This window comes from Neodiprion lecontei, chromosome 5 (assembly GCF_021901455.1).
Source record: "Neodiprion lecontei isolate iyNeoLeco1 chromosome 5, iyNeoLeco1.1, whole genome shotgun sequence".
Taxonomy (NCBI): domain Eukaryota; kingdom Metazoa; phylum Arthropoda; class Insecta; order Hymenoptera; family Diprionidae; genus Neodiprion; species Neodiprion lecontei.
Genome location: NC_060264.1, coordinates 28583086 through 28603577, shown reverse-complemented (window position 1 = coordinate 28603577; position 20492 = coordinate 28583086). Strand labels below are relative to the sequence as shown.

General features: G+C 34.9%; 2 protein-coding genes across 5 annotated transcripts; one reads left to right on the top strand and one right to left on the bottom strand.

The window, feature by feature from the left end:
- The first annotated feature begins 1377 nt into the window (after window positions 1-1377).
- Window positions 1378-12927, top strand: LOC107219178 (WD repeat domain phosphoinositide-interacting protein 2). Of its 4 annotated transcripts, none has more exons than XM_015657304.2 (11): window positions 1378-1647; window positions 2840-2922; window positions 3006-3172; window positions 4298-4492; window positions 4578-4694; window positions 4777-4931; window positions 5141-5308; window positions 5508-5615; window positions 5845-5945; window positions 8137-8193; window positions 10293-12927. In XM_015657304.2, the coding sequence occupies exons 1-11, from the start codon at window positions 1511-1513 to the stop codon at window positions 10400-10402; spliced, it is 1398 nt and encodes a 465-aa protein (XP_015512790.1). In that variant the 5' UTR covers window positions 1378-1510; the 3' UTR covers window positions 10403-12927. The 4 variants fall into 4 exon arrangements, with proteins under 4 accessions (XP_015512790.1, XP_015512789.1, XP_046597775.1 ...); XM_015657303.2 differs by having other exon boundaries at window positions 8137-8199; XM_046741819.1 differs by lacking the exons at window positions 8137-8193; window positions 10293-12927 and adding an exon at window positions 6266-6524.
- LOC107219179 (transitional endoplasmic reticulum ATPase TER94) lies at window positions 12158-19921 on the bottom strand. The gene is made up of 13 exons (XM_015657306.2): window positions 19772-19921; window positions 17886-18245; window positions 17614-17806; window positions 17168-17402; window positions 16903-17036; window positions 16101-16349; window positions 15838-16002; window positions 15578-15700; window positions 15230-15442; window positions 14805-15113; window positions 14564-14725; window positions 14321-14475; window positions 12158-13927 (listed from the first exon to the last, which is right to left on the bottom strand). Exons 1-13 carry the CDS (start codon window positions 19786-19788, stop codon window positions 13837-13839), a joined length of 2406 nt encoding a protein of 801 aa, XP_015512792.1. The 5' UTR covers window positions 19789-19921; the 3' UTR covers window positions 12158-13836.
- Window positions 19922-20492: the final 571 nt, after the last annotated feature.

Below are 20492 nucleotides of genomic sequence, written 5' to 3'. Positions count from 1 at the left end.
ATTCGATAACGAGATAGTCGTGATGTGCTTCCTCATATTGTGTATATACATACGTGCACACGTGTCTGATAACGATCATACGCATGAATGTCAATGATTCGATATCGTGCGAAGATCATTTGTGACATATGTAGGTGTGCGCTACGTACAAACCAACTACACATACGTATCCATATGTATGAATTAATGTCCATCGCATGAAGTGGCAGTGTGTTGGCCAATAGACGGCATCGTTATATCTTACCTTACAAAATCTATTGAGGCGGGAAGGTTTGATTTTTCAATACAAAACAATCGAGTATAAAATCCGTGGATGATCCTGCAAACTATCAAAAAATTCTGCGAGTCTCATTTAAATCGAAAGGGATCAGTTTTTATGCAGGGTTTTCTGTGAAGTCAAGCAATAATCAGGTAGTTTTATTTCGAATTTGTAGAAACATAATCTCAACATCATTAACTGCCCTGGGAAAAAAATTATTGTGCAAATAAGTGGCAGATATGGATAGCATCAGGGTCAGGCTGCGGCACTGACAATAAAATATAATATTACTGCAACCGTCGCTGGCTGGCAAAAAGGATGGGGTCTTTGCTGTATGGCTACAAGACATGCAGCTGGCTTTCCCGAGAGAGATAGCTCGGAGGCACTCGGTGGTGAAATACTGTCTCTCTTGCACCGGTACAGTCTTGAAAAAGCGTTTACATCGGACATCCGTGTCCTTTCGCACATGTTTCGCACGGGCTTTGTTTCGTTTAGACCTGGGGTGGCCAGCTGACGCAGTTGGTCCTGCCAGGCTACCCATTCCGGGGAAAAAGGTTGAAGGCCGACAAGCACCTACGTGACCGTCCCAGTCCCAAGGAACAATATAATCCCGAAATTTATGATTCACAAAGAAAATAGTTAAGTCCTAAGCCGAAAAATTCCTGTATCGAGGGAGTGCTTGCTATTGTGATTTCGTTCTGTTCGTGGAAGGTCTGGCGTTCGACCAGATTTCTCGAAGCAATCGGCCGGGGCTCTCAGAGGGCCCCTGGAATTTAGCGGACCGAAAGGGACCGCGAAAATTTACTGCCCACCCCTGGCTTAGACTCTCCCACGCATGCGCAGTAGTTGATAGAAGGAGACGACACTTTCATACCTATTATATAGAGATCAGTGTTCATACCACGCTATCTCTCTCTCCTGAAGCCCAGTCCCCCACCACGGCAGTGATCGTTCTAGTATTACTATATATATTTTTCATGGTCTCTGTTGCGCGCGCAGGCCAGCGGAAGACAATGAAAGAGAGAACGCGGTAAGACGAGGAGAAGCGAGATAGCAGCTAAGGGAACGACGGAACGCCATCTGATGTTTCAATTTCGTCGTTCCATGGTCAGCGAAGAATGTCAGCTGTTTCAGGTTCAATATGGATACGGAATAACAGTCCGACCAAGCGAGCGTACGTGTTTGGAGGGTAATTCTTCCAAGGTCGTATAATCCAACGAAAGTTATATCTAAAAGGCAGTCGTCTGATTTATGCAAAATCTAGCGCGCAACGTTGATGTGTTGACACAGGGATTTAAATACGGAATATCTGGACTCATGAACCTTGCAAGTCAAACCTCGGATCCTCAGAGTGGTGTTTTCTTTGTTAATTTCAATCAAGATTGCACGTAAGTAAACAACTCGTAAATGCTAATGACCAACCTATTACGTATTATTTTATACCATATTCGTCACAGTCCCACGTCATCGTATCCACCTTCTTTAAGAATTACGAAATGCCTTCGAAAATCATTAACATCCAAATTTCGCCTTCCCTGGACCACTAACAGCGCGTAAACAGAACGCGTACGCGCGTATAGATATATGTATATCTATTGTGTATTTTTTCTTTATCATTTTCATTTTTCCTCGCAATATTATTATTAGATCACAATACGCACACTGGGGGAAAAAGGTGATAATTCATCACGACTTCTGTCATATTTTTATTAGTTTATTTTTGTTTTGTAATTTGCGAGACGAAAATAATCGTTCTATACGTCATGAAGAATTATCTTCCTGATTTGCAAAGTACAATCATCGTTCAACAGTGCTTAAAACCGTAATTCGTGAAACACGATGATGCAACAGTTTAGTGCAAAAACACGAAATATGCTTAGTAGTAGTATGCACATACACAAAGCTCGAGGCTATCTGTTTATCCTTTCTAATTTTTTCATTTCATCTATATTTTTTTTTCGATCTATTTATTATTGCCTGTTTTCATTGCTGTGCATCTAAATTTCTTTCCCATGCATAACTAATCTGCATTTTTATCAATTGTCATAAGAATAATTAAAGAAATGCAGTGTCTGTTCATTCGTTATTGCTGAAGCTGCAGCCACAAATCTTGCGAAATACCATCGACCAATGGCATGACAGACTCAGAATACTAATGATCCTTTGTGTACTTTACCTCAGAGCTTTGAACATATGTCGAATACAGTGATGAACTTCTTGCACTGTTTAGTTATTTGTTACTTGCAATTATTATGACAGTTGATACAATTTTTCAACTTCATTACGTATCAAATTAAACACTTGACAAACACATTTTATTGTATATTAGTTTTTCTAGTTATGACCTTGTAATGGTCGTAAATTTTGACATAATAATTGATAAATTAAATTCAAAATAAAAGAAAAGTAAATATTTTGTAGCCTTAATTTTTATATTGTCAAATACAAACAATATGCCAATCTTCAGTACGAATTCCATCAACCTATTATTAGTACTTCGATAAATGGAAACAAAAAGTTGTTCATGTATTCTTTTCAAGTTATATACAAGTAAATTAAATTGTTTTATCAATTTATTAGATCCCTCGCAGTTGGCACGAAGTCTGGCCACAAAATCTTCTCACTCAACTCTGTTGATCACCTGGAAAAAATTTATGAAAATGGTAAGTAACACCTTTTTTTCAATCAAAGGTTGTTGAAGTAACTAAATTTTATTCAGTTGAAACTGTTCGGTAATTCTGTACAGATTCTGAAGACATATGCATTGTCGAGCGGCTGTTCAGCAGCAGTCTTGTGGCAGTGGTCAGCCTCTCCTCCCCCCGTAAGCTGAAAGTATGCCATTTTCGTAAAGGGACTGAAATCTGCAACTACAGTTATTCCAATACCATTTTGGCTGTGAAATTGAATAGAGCGGTTAGTAAATTTTATCCAAAGTAACGGTAAATATCTGGGGTAACTCTGTTATGTAATCTTATTATTATGTTTCTAGAATTTCTTTTATATCTGAAATTTCTAATACTGGATAAAAAGAAATCTAAATTCTGTGTCTTTGAGAATAGTAAATTTTGCAACAAGGAGGGGAAAATGGTCTATTTCTAGTAATTGCCCTTCCCTGTTGCACAACATGTTTTTTTCAACTAGTGCATGTATAGGTCCTTTTTTCTGCATGTAGGATACAATAAAATATTTATGTTTTATATTTGATTTGACTTATATGAATTAATCATAAGAATAATGATTGATACACAAAATCATTCAGTTTTATTAGATTGCTGATTACCTCCCTTGGTAGATAATGGATCTTACTTCTCTTAGGGATATATCGAACTCATTACCTCTTTACGAAGATAATGAGGTAATGAACTCATTACATTTCTAAGAAGATAATTAGGTAATCGACTCATTACCTCCCTAGGGAGGTAATATCCATTAAGAGGTTTAAGATTAGGATTAAGATTACGATTAGGAGGAGGAAAATCCGTTACTATCTCCCTGAGGAGGTAATATCCATTAAGAGGTTTAAGATTAGGATTAAGATTATGATTAGGAGGAGGAAAATCGATTAAGAGGTTTAAGATTAGGATTAAGATTACGATTAGGAGGAGGAAAATCCGTTACTCACTATCTGCCTGAGAAAATGATACGAAAGTGAAGCCCGCACTCGAAATGAGCAATTGTCCGTCCACATTACATGTGAGAAGAAAGGCCTATTTCATACATGTGTTAAAAATAGTACTTTATGCAACAATTGACGAAAACTGGTTTCGTCACTGATTGCATACAATATTTTTTATCATAAATGCATCGAAAATGATTTTACTGTGCTCTATACAACAAAATGCACGTGCGTAATGCTCTATATGATTCAAACTACGCAACAGCGCTGCAAACGGCCATTTTAGGCACGTGTTACAGGTATCTAAAATCGCGTTTTGGACGCATGTGTGATAAAAAATATTTTTTATGGATACTTTTTATTTTCTTGTTAATTTCTATGTACCTGTAGAAAAATTATCAGAATTCCTTTTTTGCATGCAGAGACTGGTGGTATGTCTCGAGGAATCACTCTACATTCACAATATCAGGGATATGAAGGTGCTTCATACAATCCGTGACACACCTCCGAATCTCGCGGGACTCTGTACGCTCTCCATAAACAGCGACAGTTGTTACCTCGCCTATCCTGGCTCAAACACAATAGGAGAAGTACAGATATTCGATGCCATCAACCTTGTGAGTGGAATTTTGAAATCTTATTCACGTATGCCTGCTCCTCATGTTGCACACGTTCTGTAATTGCATTAAATTACTTTTCCAGCAAGCCAAGACGATGATACCAGCACATGACAGCCCTTTGGCAGCTCTTGCCTTTAATCCATCAGGAAATAAAGTAGCGACGGCTTCAGAAAAAGGAACTGTTATCAGAGTTTTCCATGTAAGCAATTCACAGCTTTCATTTTTCAGTAATTTTTTGTTCCTACTTGCAGTCTTATTTCTCTTATTTATCGATTTTTAAGGTACACGATGGTGCTAAATTATTCGAATTTCGACGAGGTGTTAAGAGATGCGTATCTATCAGCAGCCTTGCATTTAGTATGGACTCTCTGTTTCTTTGCTGTTCGAGTAACACTGAAACTGTGCACGTTTTCAAACTGGAAGAACCAAAAGAAGCGTAAGTATTAATTTGCCTCTTTACATTGACATCGTCGTTTCACTTTTTTTATGTCACAGTATTCGTTTAAAGACTTGTGCAAAGATTTGTCGATTTAATGTCTGTACATTACCATTTTATTTAAACCAATTAATCTCTCCTTTCCACTGAATTTTCTAACTCGGGTGTAAAATCATTATTACTGCAATTTTTACCTGTTGGAAATCTAGACCAGCTTCAGAGGAAGTTCAAAGTTGGATGGGCTTTTTTACAAAAGCAGTATCGGCATCAGCGAATTATTTGCCATCTCAGGTAACTGATGTTTTCAATCAGGGACGTGCTTTTGCCAGCGTACATCTACCTTTCCAGGGACTGAGAAATGTTTGTGCCATCACTACGTAAGTTCTAACGTTAATGACTCTGATGGAACTTATCGCATTTCTACAATATGAAATGTGTTCATCAGGTTCTCCCAGTTTTCTATCTACGTACAATTTTTCAGAACGATGTAACATCTGCAAATTGCGAGAAAATTAATGGAATTAACATATATCTATAGAATAATAACAAAAAATATATTCGTACTTTTGCAAATAGGATACAGAAAGTGTTGAGGCTATTAGTGGCCAGTGCAGATGGATATCTCTACGTTTATAATCTTGATATGGTAGAAGGGGGAGATTGCACTCTACTGAAACAGCACAGGTAAGTTGTACTTGTATTCATTTAACATTGTTTTTCCGTTACCTTGTATCTAGGATTTCTGTTCATTTGATTTCCTTTGTCGGAAGTCAAAATTTAAAGCATGAAGGTAAAATCCGAAAAATTATAAACTAGAAAAAAATGAAAATAAGGGATGGCAAGAAAAAAATAAGTCGTTTGTAAAATACAACGCTCAATTTTACATCTATGAAATGCTTTCAATTTTGTGCAGGCTGGACGGCAAGCCGGATGAAATAGATGGTCCAACCGTATCTACAACAGCATCTGCAACTGTAGAAACACCTGCGGCAGCTCAAACAGTACAAAACACAGGTATTTTTTACTATATGTAATCTGAATTTCATGCTTCACAGCTCGAGCTGCATGATATAGTGTTAAGTCCTACTTCCTCAAATTATTTTACAATCAAAAGTTACTTGTACTGCCAACAGTAAAAACTGGCATATAGTAAAATGCTTGAATCACGTAAAGTTCGATGACTGATTAGGTGTGTACATACAAGATAACATGTGTCATCAATTTTAATATTGTGGCATTTCTGGAAACCAGGTCAACGCAAGGTCTGAGAATTCAATAACAAATGTGTCTAAAACTAATTGTCGTACTGAAAAAGTGTTATTCCTTTGGATTAGATACGATACAATTGCAGCACATCCTACTTTGTTGACAATTGATTTAAATGCTGCAAATTGAAGGAATCAAATACCCTATCAGTCATTTTATGTTATTTGCTGTACCTACAGCGTAACAATGAAAATGTCTGATTTGCAATCAGTCAAGAATTCAACGTGAGAGAAGCACAGACAGATTAGGTAAATCGAACCTCTTCTGTTATTTTTTTGCCATACAATATATACGAAATATACACAACTTGGAGAAGTAACGTGTTTCTTTCTGTTTTTCTTTTCATTTTTTTTTTTTTAATTCTTTTATGCATGACTGTTTTATGGTTCAAAATATTTTCTAACTTATCGTTTGATGTTCATCATTATTGTTTACTTCTTTATTTAGTGAGATTTATGAGTTGAATTTTTTCTGTTCGTTATCTAATACCGAATCGAATTAATATTCATCATACACAGATACTTGACTCAACACAATGTCCTGAAGTTGAAAAATTGTGATTTTATGTGTCAGAGTTTGAAAGGTACGTTTTCTGTTTAATTTATTAGGCCGTCGATATTGTTCCTGAGTAAAAACACCTACATCAATATTAAAAACAGCAGCCCTTTATTAGTAATGAATTCGGACGTGTTATCACTGTTATGAAACTGATTTGATATTTGCACCACATAACTTTAAGGTCAAGTGTGATGGATGGAGAGAGAAGAAGCAATATCCTATCCCACTTATTCTCCAATTAGTTAGAAATCCAGCCAAGTAGTTTGACGCTTCTTTGTCACCATTTTCTCGCTATTTTATTTTTATGAATCATCTAGTTATTTCAAGTGCACCATTGATTTTCTCACAGAGGTATAACGACACGAAGAAAAATATTTGTCGTTATTGTATTCAGTGATTTGATAATCATTTGACCAATTTTTTTTAATTTTAGCTGCCTCTGTACAAAAAAATAGCAATATCGCAACAATTTATTTGTCGCATCACTGATAGGAAATGCTTGCCAATTCAATTGATATATTTTAATTTTCCTTCATAATTTAAGCTGTAAAATTTACGAATCCTTAAGTCTTTTGCTTACTAATTTATCATCCATCAATTGTATACCTGGTAAAGTTGATTTCACAAATGAGCAGTTTCAGTGTTTTATCACCAACATTTTACTGAAGAGAAAAAACTAGGAGAATCATTAGAACGTGCATAAATTTCTTCCGTTTACGGATAGTCAGTTATTATTTAGTTTATAGTAATGAACGTGTCATTTAATGATTTATTTAGTGATAAAAAACCGCAATAAAACTGTGATGTAAGTTTTTCGATATGCATAACTTGAGAATGTTTCACATTTTCTTCAGTGAATTGCTCATAATATTAAGATTAGGTAATTGAATCTAACAGTTGTGTATGTCTGTAGTATCCTAATGGTGACTATTTTTCCATTCTGTCCACTGATGATCATTAGTTTTTGGTATCTTTGAGCACCTGAACAAAAATTAATCTAGTATAGGTGAAGATATTTTGAACCGTACATTGGCGTAGTCGAGCATGTTGTTATTATTTCACTGGTATAAAGATATACGTACAGCGAACATAGAATACAACAGAATTAGAATTTAAAAATTGGTAGATTTGAGAAATTTTGATGTTCACATATTTATTCTTAGTATGGATTTTGTTGCTTCCTCCAACGATGATCAAAAAGCTACTAATCGATAACCTTCTATATTGCGAATAATCTTTTAGCGATTGAGAAATGTTAAATTCTACAGCCTTCTAGCCCCCTTACGAGACAGACGATCTCTTGGGGGATAGAGAACTTCAGTTTACCACACTTGATGTATATATACATATATATTTTTTTTCTTTTTATTATCTACGGAAGGCTGCATAAATAGCTACGCGGGTGCATTGCGCGGCCGCTCGCCAGACGCCATGTCAGGTACTGGTATGTCCTCTTTCTCCCCCACTTCTCACTTTCTTATTACATTATAATATGGTTATCAATATTATCATTCATACCACCTCGTGTCCTCTCTCTTCGTCTCACTGTACATTCATACTTCGATATGCTTACCTTGGCCAAGTGCTCATCGAACCCATAGCCGTGACACATATTTGAATATCGTCCGACGAATACTAAACTGAGAAAGCTGAAATTTCACGATTAGTTAAGTTCTGAACAATATTTTTGCAACAGTAACACTGAATAACGATGTATTAAGAATTACACCTGTACTTGAGAAATATAGCATGTAGTTTCAATTTGATATTGCAAATATTAGGAGACAAAAAAAAAAAACTATCCTTAATTATTAGGCTACAATAAACTATTAGCTGCTTGTATTTTTGCGTTAAATGTTATAGATTTTTTAACGATATATTATATGTACAATATCGCTTAATGCTGTGCTTTGAAACAGAAATGAGAAAATGTAGTAAAAGAAAATGAAACCACCTGTAGAAAGTATAAACTCTGAGTAAATAACTGGTCTAGGAGAATATTAAGATTTTTTGTGTCCCTGTATGCTTTTCTTTGATTGAGGATGCAATGGAGTAATCACGAATTCTATCAAGTATCTCAATATTATTATAATTATTATTGTTATTATTATTATTACTATTATTTCTTTCCTACCCATGAATTGTTCAATTTCTCTTGCACTTTTTCTTTTCTTTCAATTGCTAACGCATAATCGAAATCGAATTAAAAATGCACTACACTGTCGGTTTGAAAGCTTTGAAGAATTTTCAGATTGTTGTTGCTTCTGATTAAATTATTATTAATGTCAGTTCCAGTTTTTTTTTTGCATGGAATTACGTAATTACATTCAATGATATTCTGACGAAGTGTGGACCAGCAAATACTTCACAACATTTCTCCAGCCAATTCAAACGAATCAATCCCATATCGAGATACAAACCACTCGCATATAATACAACATGTAACAACATTTTACACCAGATAACAAAACATCATATACGTTCATACGATAACAGTAAGAAACAAAAAAATTTTCGAAAAAGGCAGTAACACCTATAGATGTCTTGTCATTCATTAGAGACACTCTATAGTTTTATAATGTAAAAGATATAGATTTTTGTATAAGTAAATATTAATTACAGCTAATTTATGTTCACTCTAAAGGTATTTATATTTTATCTGATCATTATATACATTGTATCATTACCCCGAGTATTTGTTGATATCTTGTTTTTTTTTACATCAAAAGATAAAATTTTTATTTCATGTCATCTTGATTTATTATTTTCATATATTCTCTCCCTTTCACATTAAAATACATTAACCGCATACGATTATCCGAATATTTTTGCGATAGATATATCTGATGAAAATTTGAGGAAAAATTCTCATTCGATTATTAAGAATAACGATAAAACAACCAAAGTGAAAAACTGATAATAAAAATTTTGCACGATTGCATGATTGGTTATTTAGTTAATTTATGTACTTGTATATTTTTCTGCATCGTGTCTAATGTATGTGAATGATAAAGGGGAGAGAGACCTCGTTTCACAACATGGGATCAATTTTTCCATCAATGTGCGCTATTAATTTTTCGAAAAAATATCATTTCCTGGATTTTCATACACCCTGATTTATGCAAAACAATAAAAAAAATTATCTGTTTTCATCAATTGTACTGGATACATGAACTGTGATAATTGTATTATTGAATTCTGCAAAACCGTCTACACGTTTATTAAAAAGTTCTAAAACTGTTGCAACTAATTTATTTATTTATTTTTTTTTGTCCATCCATCCAGCCAATACATTTGTTCCACGTGGTACTTGACATGCTTTCGATTGTACTACATCATTATATAACACATATGTACACAATACCTCCATAATTATTGACAAAATTATTGTCTGTTCCAATATTTTTGTCTTTAAACCTACTCACATGCACATGTTATATGATCACACCGTCACGCACAATTTAATCCACATGTCGCAAATATCTGAAGCTTGGATCATGAAAAAAGAATAAATAAATTAATAATAATCGTTTGTAGACTCAGAAAAGTTTCACGAGATGGTAGCTGCTACGGAAAGTCCACCCAAGGGCGGTTTTCGTTTGGATGACGACACCGAGTTTCCACCGGTCACACAAAGGACTGATTGAAAACTATCTTTGACATATCTTTAAGGGATTTTGTAATGATAAAATAATTCAACACGTGGAACATGGATAAGTCTATGTCGATACATACAGCTTTCTGAAAGTTTTCCAGGTTTTTCTTTGATTAAATTTGTCTTGCTACTCCATTAATAGAAGCCACATTATTTTCTTCTGATATATTTTTGTAAATCAATATTACATCTCTAATTGTTTACCATTGGAGAAAATTTAATGAACGATGAAATATTCTTGTGCAGTGGATTGTGTTAAACAAGAACAAGGTTTCGCCGTCTCTCGGTTACGGATTATAAACGTATTTACGTTTTTTTTTTTTTATAAATTGAAGAATGGCTGAGTATATTGGCATAGATTTACTCTATTGAAAATAATAACGAAAATGAGGAAAAAAGAAACAATGAGCACAGTGGACCACATTCTCATATTTTAAAACCGCAGGCGAACGACAAAAAAGCCTTTTTAAACATACGTTGAAAACTGTTGAAGCAAAAATACAAAGACAAAATTTATCAAAAATACATACCTTAAAAAAGTATAATTTAAATCATTATCAGTAATATGTAAAGAGAGATAAAGGTCAATAGATAGTAAAGGTCATAAAAAGAAATGTGTTTTTAAGGTGTATCAAAATTACTATCGGTTCCACATACATACAATTTTTCTCTCTCTCTCTAGTTTATTATATTTTAGTTTTTTTTTTCTAAAGCAAAAAAAAATAAATAAATAAATAATGAATAAATCAATAAAAACGAAAAAAATCACAAATAAGAAATAAAAAATTGGTGCCAATCGTAGACCTACTTGGGGATATGAAGTCGATCATATTTTTCGATTATTAATTTTATTTTACATCATTACGTAGAAACACTGTGTTTACTGTGTGTAACTGTAATATCCGTATGTCACGAAATGATGGACCTATGCATCTCGATTTATTGTATCTAGTGGTTAATAGACGGGAGCATTCGGTGTGTCATTTGCCAGGCCAGTGTAATGGAAGATCTACGATAATTTGAGACAGTTTTATACTAATTTAAGTTTTGTTTGGTAGTTTTAATTTTATAAAAATAATTACGATTAAATTAATTCAAAAAATATACAATAAAAAGGAGTTTAAAAAAAAAAAGAAAAAACGAATAACGATTGTAAATACAAAAAAAAAAAGCTTACGTATTAATACTGTTATGTATAATTTCGTACCAATACATGTATGAGCACGCTAGCAAATTGTAGCTAATTTTTATTTTTACTTGTTAAGATTACCTCATCTATAGGTACATAGGATATCATTATGTATCTTGTGGTTTTAATCAGAGAAATCTAGGCATATTTAATGTATTAGTTGAGTATTATAGTGATGATAATAATCGTGATGAACTATTTTTTATTTTTTTTTCTCATCCTGGATCATGGTATTTGGATCTACCATATTCAGTGCTGTTGTGAGGATGTGCATATTAATATTATCATTGTTCATATCTACTATAACGAATCACGTGTAATGTAATTATTTTTCACTGCGAATAAAATTTAAACGTTAAGTAAAACAATTTTTGAATAAAAATTATCTCAAACGCATCTCGTCAAGATATTTGTATGTGAAATACATGTAAGAATCCGAATGATGAAGGACAGTTTTTTGTCTTCTTCTAATCGTTGTCGTTATTATAACATGATAATGAATGTGTTCATATGAGAATAAGATTACTAATAAGATGGGTAATATTCATAACAACAGCGTTAGTTCACCACCAACAATTCGCTACAGAATTGATTTATTTTTGTTTCTCTTCCAGAGGATCATACAACACATAACAGTCGACAAGACAATACGGATTGCTGAGAACTGGAACGAAATGTGGGATAATAATTTTTTCTCCGTTATAATTGGAAACAAGTGCATTTTTAAATAACTTTGTTTCATCCATTTTTTATTTTGCTTCCTCTAATTTTATGCAGCAGTACAAAAGGAACTCGCTTATTCAAAATTTTGTTATTTTATTACACCGTAACACGAAATTACTTCAAAAAACACTCACGGAGGAGGAGAAAAAGAATGAGAGAGAGAGCGAGATGGAAAACATATCAACGATAATACACTCTCAGTGTAATCTCAGTTTTAATCAATAATTATAATAATATAATGTAAAAGTTTTAAACATACTAGAACATGTGTAAGTATGTGTACAAGATGGAACATTTATGATCATATACCTATGAAAGTATCAATATACTTTTGTATCTTACGCTGCCAATTTTCCATAGTTTTTTTATTTCACGTCTATGTTTCTTGATCAAACTATACTCGAGAAGCCGAAGTTATTGTGGACTTATTCCTATTCACAGAGTAGCAGGTAATTTCATCTTTCATGCAATTCATGTATGAATCACAAAGCTCGGTGAATTTTTAATCTCGAATAAAAGAATTCATTCGATTTTTTGTTTATTTGCCGATAAGCGGTACTTGCGCTATCAACAAAATATTGGTATAGAGATGTGTAAGAAATTATCTTTCATTTAAAAAACCAAGATGTTTCACTCGGGGTAACAAAAAAAAAAAACTTAGGGATCTCCTTCCTCTCAGAGGCAAAAGGATTCTCGTGTAGAGTTCAGCCACATTGCAATGCAAAATCTACGCCAGTTACAATTGAACCCTGGTATTTCATTTTGGAAATGATTCATCTTATAACAAGAGTAGCAAATGTGGTGGTTGTACATGAAAAAAGGGTCTATCAATTATCGTTTACTTCGATTTTAAGTAGTCCGCCTGCTCATTTGTTTAATTGTAAGCCAGCATAAACTGCAAGTTATGGTATGATTTAGTACAATTTCCGAATAAAATAAAACTGCGAGTAAGAAATTTGCCAACGTTTGATGAATGTGAGTGAAAACTTAGAAATTCTCGTCTTCGTTGTTCTTTTTCGCAAATTTTTTAATACTCTTGAACATCGTCATGATTCGCACTTTTGTAAAAGATTTCGGATACTAGATACACCTGATGTAAAGTAGCATGGCGTAACATTATTCCTCCTTTCGTTACAAACTCTATATGAGGAAGTTTTTGTATGTTTATTATTCAATTAAAATTCTGAGTTTCTTTCAATGTTTGTTCTTCTTTCTCTTTACCATGTAATACATAAAATCTTTCATAATGTATATTTCAATTACAATAAATCTTAACCTACTGATATACATTACATAAAATTTTATTCGCTTCAATTAATTTAGTTTTTTATTTGTTTTTTATTTTAACCATTCCAATCAAATTTTAATTAACTTCATCTTTTACTCAGGCTTTCCACCAACTATGGGAAAAAGATGTTACCTTGAGCTAATATATGTGTATGTAATCGATGTATGCAAATATAGACCCTTTACACATGTACTCAACGAGAGATGAGATACGATTAAATGAAGACTTAGCTATATAGATCATCATCACCGTCATCTTGGAACGTGGGGTCTCCCTGCGTCGTGTCCTGCGTACCTCCTGTGCCGCTTTGCGGGAATCTAGGAGAAAAACAAAACCAAGTTAAGTGGTTATGAGAAAGTAATTTCTTCTATGAAACATAAGCTGTAGCAAATTGTTTGATGATTCGGTGTAAAATTTGTCATAAACACAAAAGATGTACAGAATATTCCATAATTATTGATTGTGTCAAGAAAAACACCTATGCGTTTAATATACCAATCTGATAACATCAATTTTGTAAGACACGAGTTACCTGATTTTCGGTTGGAAAAACTATGAGTTGAAGAAAATTAACGCAAGGGTAAAATTATTTGGTCAAATCTTTACACGAATAAACAGTTAAATAGAAAGATATACTATTGGGACCTTTGATAAATTGTTTAGGCAAAAATAAAACTCTTCAGCTATATAGCTTAAGTGGTCTTGCTCACCTGAAGTTCGTTCCGAATCCTCGAGATTGTTGAAGGGTCTGAGCAAACATTTCGTACTTACGAATGTCATTGTCAGATACTGAACGACGCGCAAACCTCATAGCTTCTTCAAAGTGAGCTCTGGTGATTTCAGGTACGGGATCATCCTCGTCCATCTGTGATGTGAGATATATTTTCTTACAAGAATGAAATAGATAAATGCAAGGGGAAACAGAAGCCTGTAACAATATTAACAATACTAACGTCCATGGAAACATTCGGGTTTGCAGCACGTTCTCGTTCGCGACGTATTTCTGACTCGATACATTGCCTAATCGCCAATTTGCAAGCCCTTTGACAAACCTCGGTAAGATCAGCACCGGAGAAACCGTGCGTTACCTTAGCTATGTAGGTCAGGTCGACATCCTAGTACAGAGAAACATGGATAAGAATTTGCAGGGCTATGGTCCACGCATAGTGCCCTCTTATCCTGTGATCGACGCACCTTGGCAACAGGGGACTTGCGTAGATTAGCTTTGAAGATTGCTTCTCGTGACTTTTCGTCCGGTAGAGGGATGTAGATCAACTGATCGAGACGACCTGGTCGTAAAATAGCTGGGTCAATGATGTCAGGCCTATTTGTTGCTCCGATGATGAATACATTTTTCTTGGCACCCATTCCGTCCATTTCAGTAAGTATCTGATTTATCACACGGTCAGCCGCACCTCCAGCATCACCGACAGTTCCGCCACGTGACTTAGCGATTGAATCCAGTTCATCGAAGAACAATACACATGGAGCCGCTGATCTAGCCTAGTGTTGCAAGATATCAAGTATTGAAATAAATTCGAATTTTGGAACATGCGCTTTTCCATTTGCTCATAACTTGAGTTGAGAATTATTAACCGAATGTTAATAATCAGATGTACCTTGTCGAAGACATCTCGCACGTTTGCTTCAGATTCACCAAACCACATGGTTAACAATTCTGGTCCCTTAACCGAAATGAAGTTAGCCTGGCACTCGTTAGCAATAGCTTTGGCCAAAAGTGTTTTACCACAACCAGGTGGTCCATAGAATAAAACTCCCCTCGATGGCTGCATACCAAACTTCAAGAACTTGTCTGGATGTTCAACAGGATACTGGAATTTGAAGAAAATAGGCACTTTATTGATGAGTGAATTGACTTTCAGTGACCGAATTGTTAAAATGAGATGACTCGATGCACGCTCATAAGGTGTTTATAACTTGGGAATTTAATTGACTTTATTACTGACCTGAACCAACTCTTGAAGTTCCAGTTTGACGTTTTGCAGTCCGCCGATATCTTCCCACGTAACTGTAGGTACTTCCACAATCGTTTCACGTAATGCACTGGGACTACTTTTGCTCATCGCATACTGAAGATTGTAGGAAAAGGAAAAAAAATATTAATTACAAGTGAAATTAAGTTATTCAAAGGTTGTCGAAAACAAATTACTGCTGTGTCTAATTTCGTGTAAATCGAGCCTAGAGAAAATAGTATTTATTCATTTACCTTGAAGTTTTCCATTGTGACAGCAAGAGAGGAGAGAACCTCGGCATCGATCTGGTCATCCTCTAAATCAATCAGATCCATCTTTTCTCGAATCTGTTGAAGGGCAGCCTCAGAGCACAATGAGGCTAGATCAGCACCGACATGACCGTGAGTCTCAGCGGCAATCTGAAAGAAAATGACAGTGTCAATATAAGTGTCAACAAATGGTATAAAACAAAATGTCATTTTTATTTGATAAAAAAATCCAAATTAACATAACTGACCTCTTCTAATTCGACATCGTCGGCTAGTTTCATATTTTTGGTATGAATACGTAAAATTTCAAGACGTCCAGTTGCGTCGGGAATACCTATATCAATTTCCCTGTCAAATCGTCCGAAACGACGAAGAGCTCCGTCAATGCTGTTTGGTCGATTTGTCGCAGCCATTACAATAACGTGAGAACTTTGTTTCATACCATCCATCAGCGTCAGCAATTGTGAGACGATACGTCTCTCCACCTCTCCATGGGTCTGGTAAATAAAATGTCAAAAAATTATAAATCTAAATTGTAACATGATAAATCTGCGAAAAATGCTGAATTTTTTTTCTTTTCTATGCAATGTGTCTACTGCAATCAAGTAATCAGATTCCACGACTAGTTCCGGGACAATAGGATTATGAATTTTCAGGATAGGATACAGAGGATGGTTACATGTTGAATCATAAAATTTATATAGCAGTTTATATACAGAGTGAGTTGCTATCGACTGCATAATCCGTCATAGGCTAAAATTCAACGCATCAGGACACGTATTACAAATGATATGTCACAGTTACAAACAAAAATATATTACGTCAACTTTTTCAAGATAAATCAAAACATTTCATGACTTTTCCAGAACTAAAGGAGCAATTTGTGTTTTCCAGGATAATCCCAAGATTTAAGGATATTTCAGGAGCAGTAGACACCTTGTCTATGATCAATAACACGTATTTGAACCATCACCAAATTTATAGACTTAGAGGGAAAAGAGCAAAGTCACTAACTGTCCATATCACGTTTGAATACAGTATTTTACTAACCTTTTCACGCTTGGGAGCGATAGCATCCAATTCATCGATAAATATGATGGCTGGTGAATTTTTCTCAGCCTCTTCAAACGCCTTTCGCAAATTGCTCTCGGACTCACCAGCAAGTTTGCTCATAATCTCAGGTCCTATCGATATGAGAATATAAGGTTTAATTTTATGCATGTGACTTGAACATTAAATCCCATTCAAAGATGCTCATAGAATAGTGCTGAGAGTTATATCAAAGCATTTATAAACCAATTCGCAATATGATTACCATTAATAAGGAAGAAAAAGGCGCCAGTTTCGTTTGCAACTGCACGTGCAATGAGGGTTTTTCCTGTTCCCGGTGGTCCATAGAGCAATATACCGCGTGGTGGTTTGACTCCGATTGCTTTGAAGAGGGACGGGTGCCGCAGTGGTAGCTCTACCATTTCTTTAATTTGAGCCAACTGCTTGCGAACACCACCAATATCGTCATAGCCAACAGCATTGAGAGCTTCCTCTTCTTCCTGCGAATTGACAGCGCACGGAGAATAATTGGAAGCATTGTAAGATGCACTAACACCGAATATTAACATCTTGGACGATTGAAAGTTAAGTCACTCGGGTGTAGAAAGTGCTTTATGTAGCCATTGATGTTTACACATTGAATTATGCTTTAGCTAGTTAAATTTATCTGCAATAAAAACATTATAATCAAATTATAAATCAAGTACACACCTCTCGCTTGATTGGATCTCCCTCGCAATGTATCACTGTATCTGGAGCAACGATACAATACGGGCCTGGATCAGTCTCAACTACTTTAAATTCTACAGCGCGCATTCCTCCGCGTACGATGAAGTTGTCATCTTTATGGATTGGGCGATATGCCTCAAGGAAGTATGGTTTCAAATACACCTCGAACAAATTTCTGGCAAGAAAAAATTATTTGTGTTAGTAAGAATGCCAACAGACCAATAAGTGTGTATACAAGTTTTCAAATATCTCACCCAGTAAGACCTTCGACAGTGTCGTCCATGGGTAGAACATGGATACGTTTGCCATATTTAACATCCGGGCAAGCTTGAACGGATACAACGTCGCTAAGTCTGACACGCAGATTGTTTCTGACGACACGGTTCATATGTATCTTCTCATCTGGACATGTGTCGTCTGATAGTACGATGCACACGGTTTCCTTGCGCCTTTTTCCTTTCAAAAGTACGGTGTCACCGCGAAACAATTGTAGCTCATCCATTTTTTCCTGCGAGAGGCCGACGACTGAATTGTCATCATTGATCGCCTCTGCCACCAGAAGCCTGTTTGGCCTGTCCTTCTTGCGCAAAATCGCAGTCGCGAGATCATCTCCACTAGAATAATAGTAAGGTAAAAAATTAAGTAAATATTGCCAATTCTTTGTAGATTGTTTAGTATTGCTCGGTATATTATCGTACTTTACAAATATTGTTTTCAACAGTCAGACGTAATTGGAAGTTGGAATAAAAAATGGCAATATGTGAAAGGTGTCCCGATCATAATACTGACTATATTCTCAAGATACTTCAATACTCTAAGACTTTTGTCTACAATCAAATTTCATTATGTGTATATTTATTATTTAATTTGTGTCTGCCCGTTATGAAGAGATTGTATTCCTAATAGGTTCTAAGTTTTTGAAACTGAATTTCATTTCTCTACCTTGAGCACATTGTTCTAAAATAATTCTAATGATTAATATAAATTACAGTAAGATATAGCAATCAGTAATACACATTTCCAATCCCATCGCGCAATTGAAAGTAAATACTTTATGCATGTCATGGAGTTTAAAATAGAAATGATTTTTCTTCCGATCAGTGCGTCAGAAGTGGGGAAAATAGCTGAAGCCATAAAAAAAAACTTTAAATAACATACTACAAAATCGGCGAGTTTTAACAGGTTTTGAGAAACAGATGCTCTGTGATCTTTAGAATTTAATTTATTTTAGAATGACTAAAAAGTGGACTCAAAATTGATTACTTTCAATACAACATGTCATCATCGAGATGAGACTCACACAATGGTAACACAGATAAGTATAAGGTCAGATAAAAAATTTTGGGACCAAGAGCGATAATAGAAAAAAATTCAATATGAGTCTATTTTTCTTTTCTACTTTCAGGGTAGGAAACGAAATAAGGCAAGTATATACAGACAAGATTCTAGGTATTTTGATACTAAATAAAAAGTTATTCCTACGTGAATATACAATACATCCTTTAAGGACAAATTGCAGAAAGGTTGAAAAATGTTAACTATCATAATAAATGATCAAAGTGATCGTCGAGTAGTAATTGCAGCAATTGTGATAACGTAGGTTATTATAACAGTAATATTAACAGGAATAATAATAACAATAATGACTGTGAAACAGGATTGAATATACGAGCAATTTGACAATGAGAAATACGTAGGAATTCCAAAACTGTATTAATGACTTCCTAGTTAGTCTCTGTCCACTTGAGCTTAATTTTTTGTCACGTCAAATTTTTGTTTCATCGAAAAATCCTTTGTCATGTTACGCCTGCTGTGCGGCCATGACCGCACGGTCCGCAGGTGTAAATAAGATAAATGGGTATAAAACAGCACGAAAATAAGCCAAAATTTAATCCGTATTGTGAAATAATGAATACCTTTACAAAGAGCCGGGCGAATTGGGAGAATAGAAAGTATAAGAAATTCGTTAAACTTGAGTCGGCGTCGACATGATGACAACGTAAAATTTGGAAGCGTAGAGGCCGTGAATTGAGGGTATTGGAAAAAATAGTAACCGATCGGATGATATCGTGTACATATTATCGAAAATACGACCTGCTGAAACCGGACTTAATACCATTGTATTATTCAATACGCTTACCTCTTAGGATCACTCATATCTTATTTTTTTTTAATAAACTTGGGAAAAAAATGCAAACGTTACAATCACGATCCCCCTTCGCAACTAACACGAGTCACAGACAGCCAGCTAACCCAATGAACATCCTCCACTCACATCTGTCATGGCCGCTTATTCGCGTTCGCGAACCCATCTCAAATTGTTCCAATATTCGATTCTGCACAGTCATATAACTTTCATCAAGTTTTATAACGCAATTGCAATTTTTGGATTTGTTTTACTCCGGTGAAATCCCGAACTGATTATTCAGAAACTGTGATTAAACATTTTTCATAGTATTCGGTAATCGAATATTGCATATTCGGAGTAATTCTGTTCATGAGAGGTTGAAAACCGATGAATATGATTAATAGGTTTATCTTATAAGTCGTGTAATATCCACCTTTAATAAGCACACATCTGCCTATACGCGTGCTTGATCAAAAATAGAACAATCTGAAAAACAGTGCAAATAATCACCGGAGCACTTCAGAAAAATTCATATTTATTATGTCTCATACGTGGAATGACTGCAAACCGAATTCGCGGTAATTACTGGCGGTAATCAGTCATTCGTTGACTTTCGTTAAATTTCTTAGCGGACAGAAAAAAAAATCATTAGTCATTGGCTATAACTCGTTTCGTGTCACAGCCACGCAGTTCAGTGTCATTACCAGTCGTTACTGATGCCGCACGTCATTTT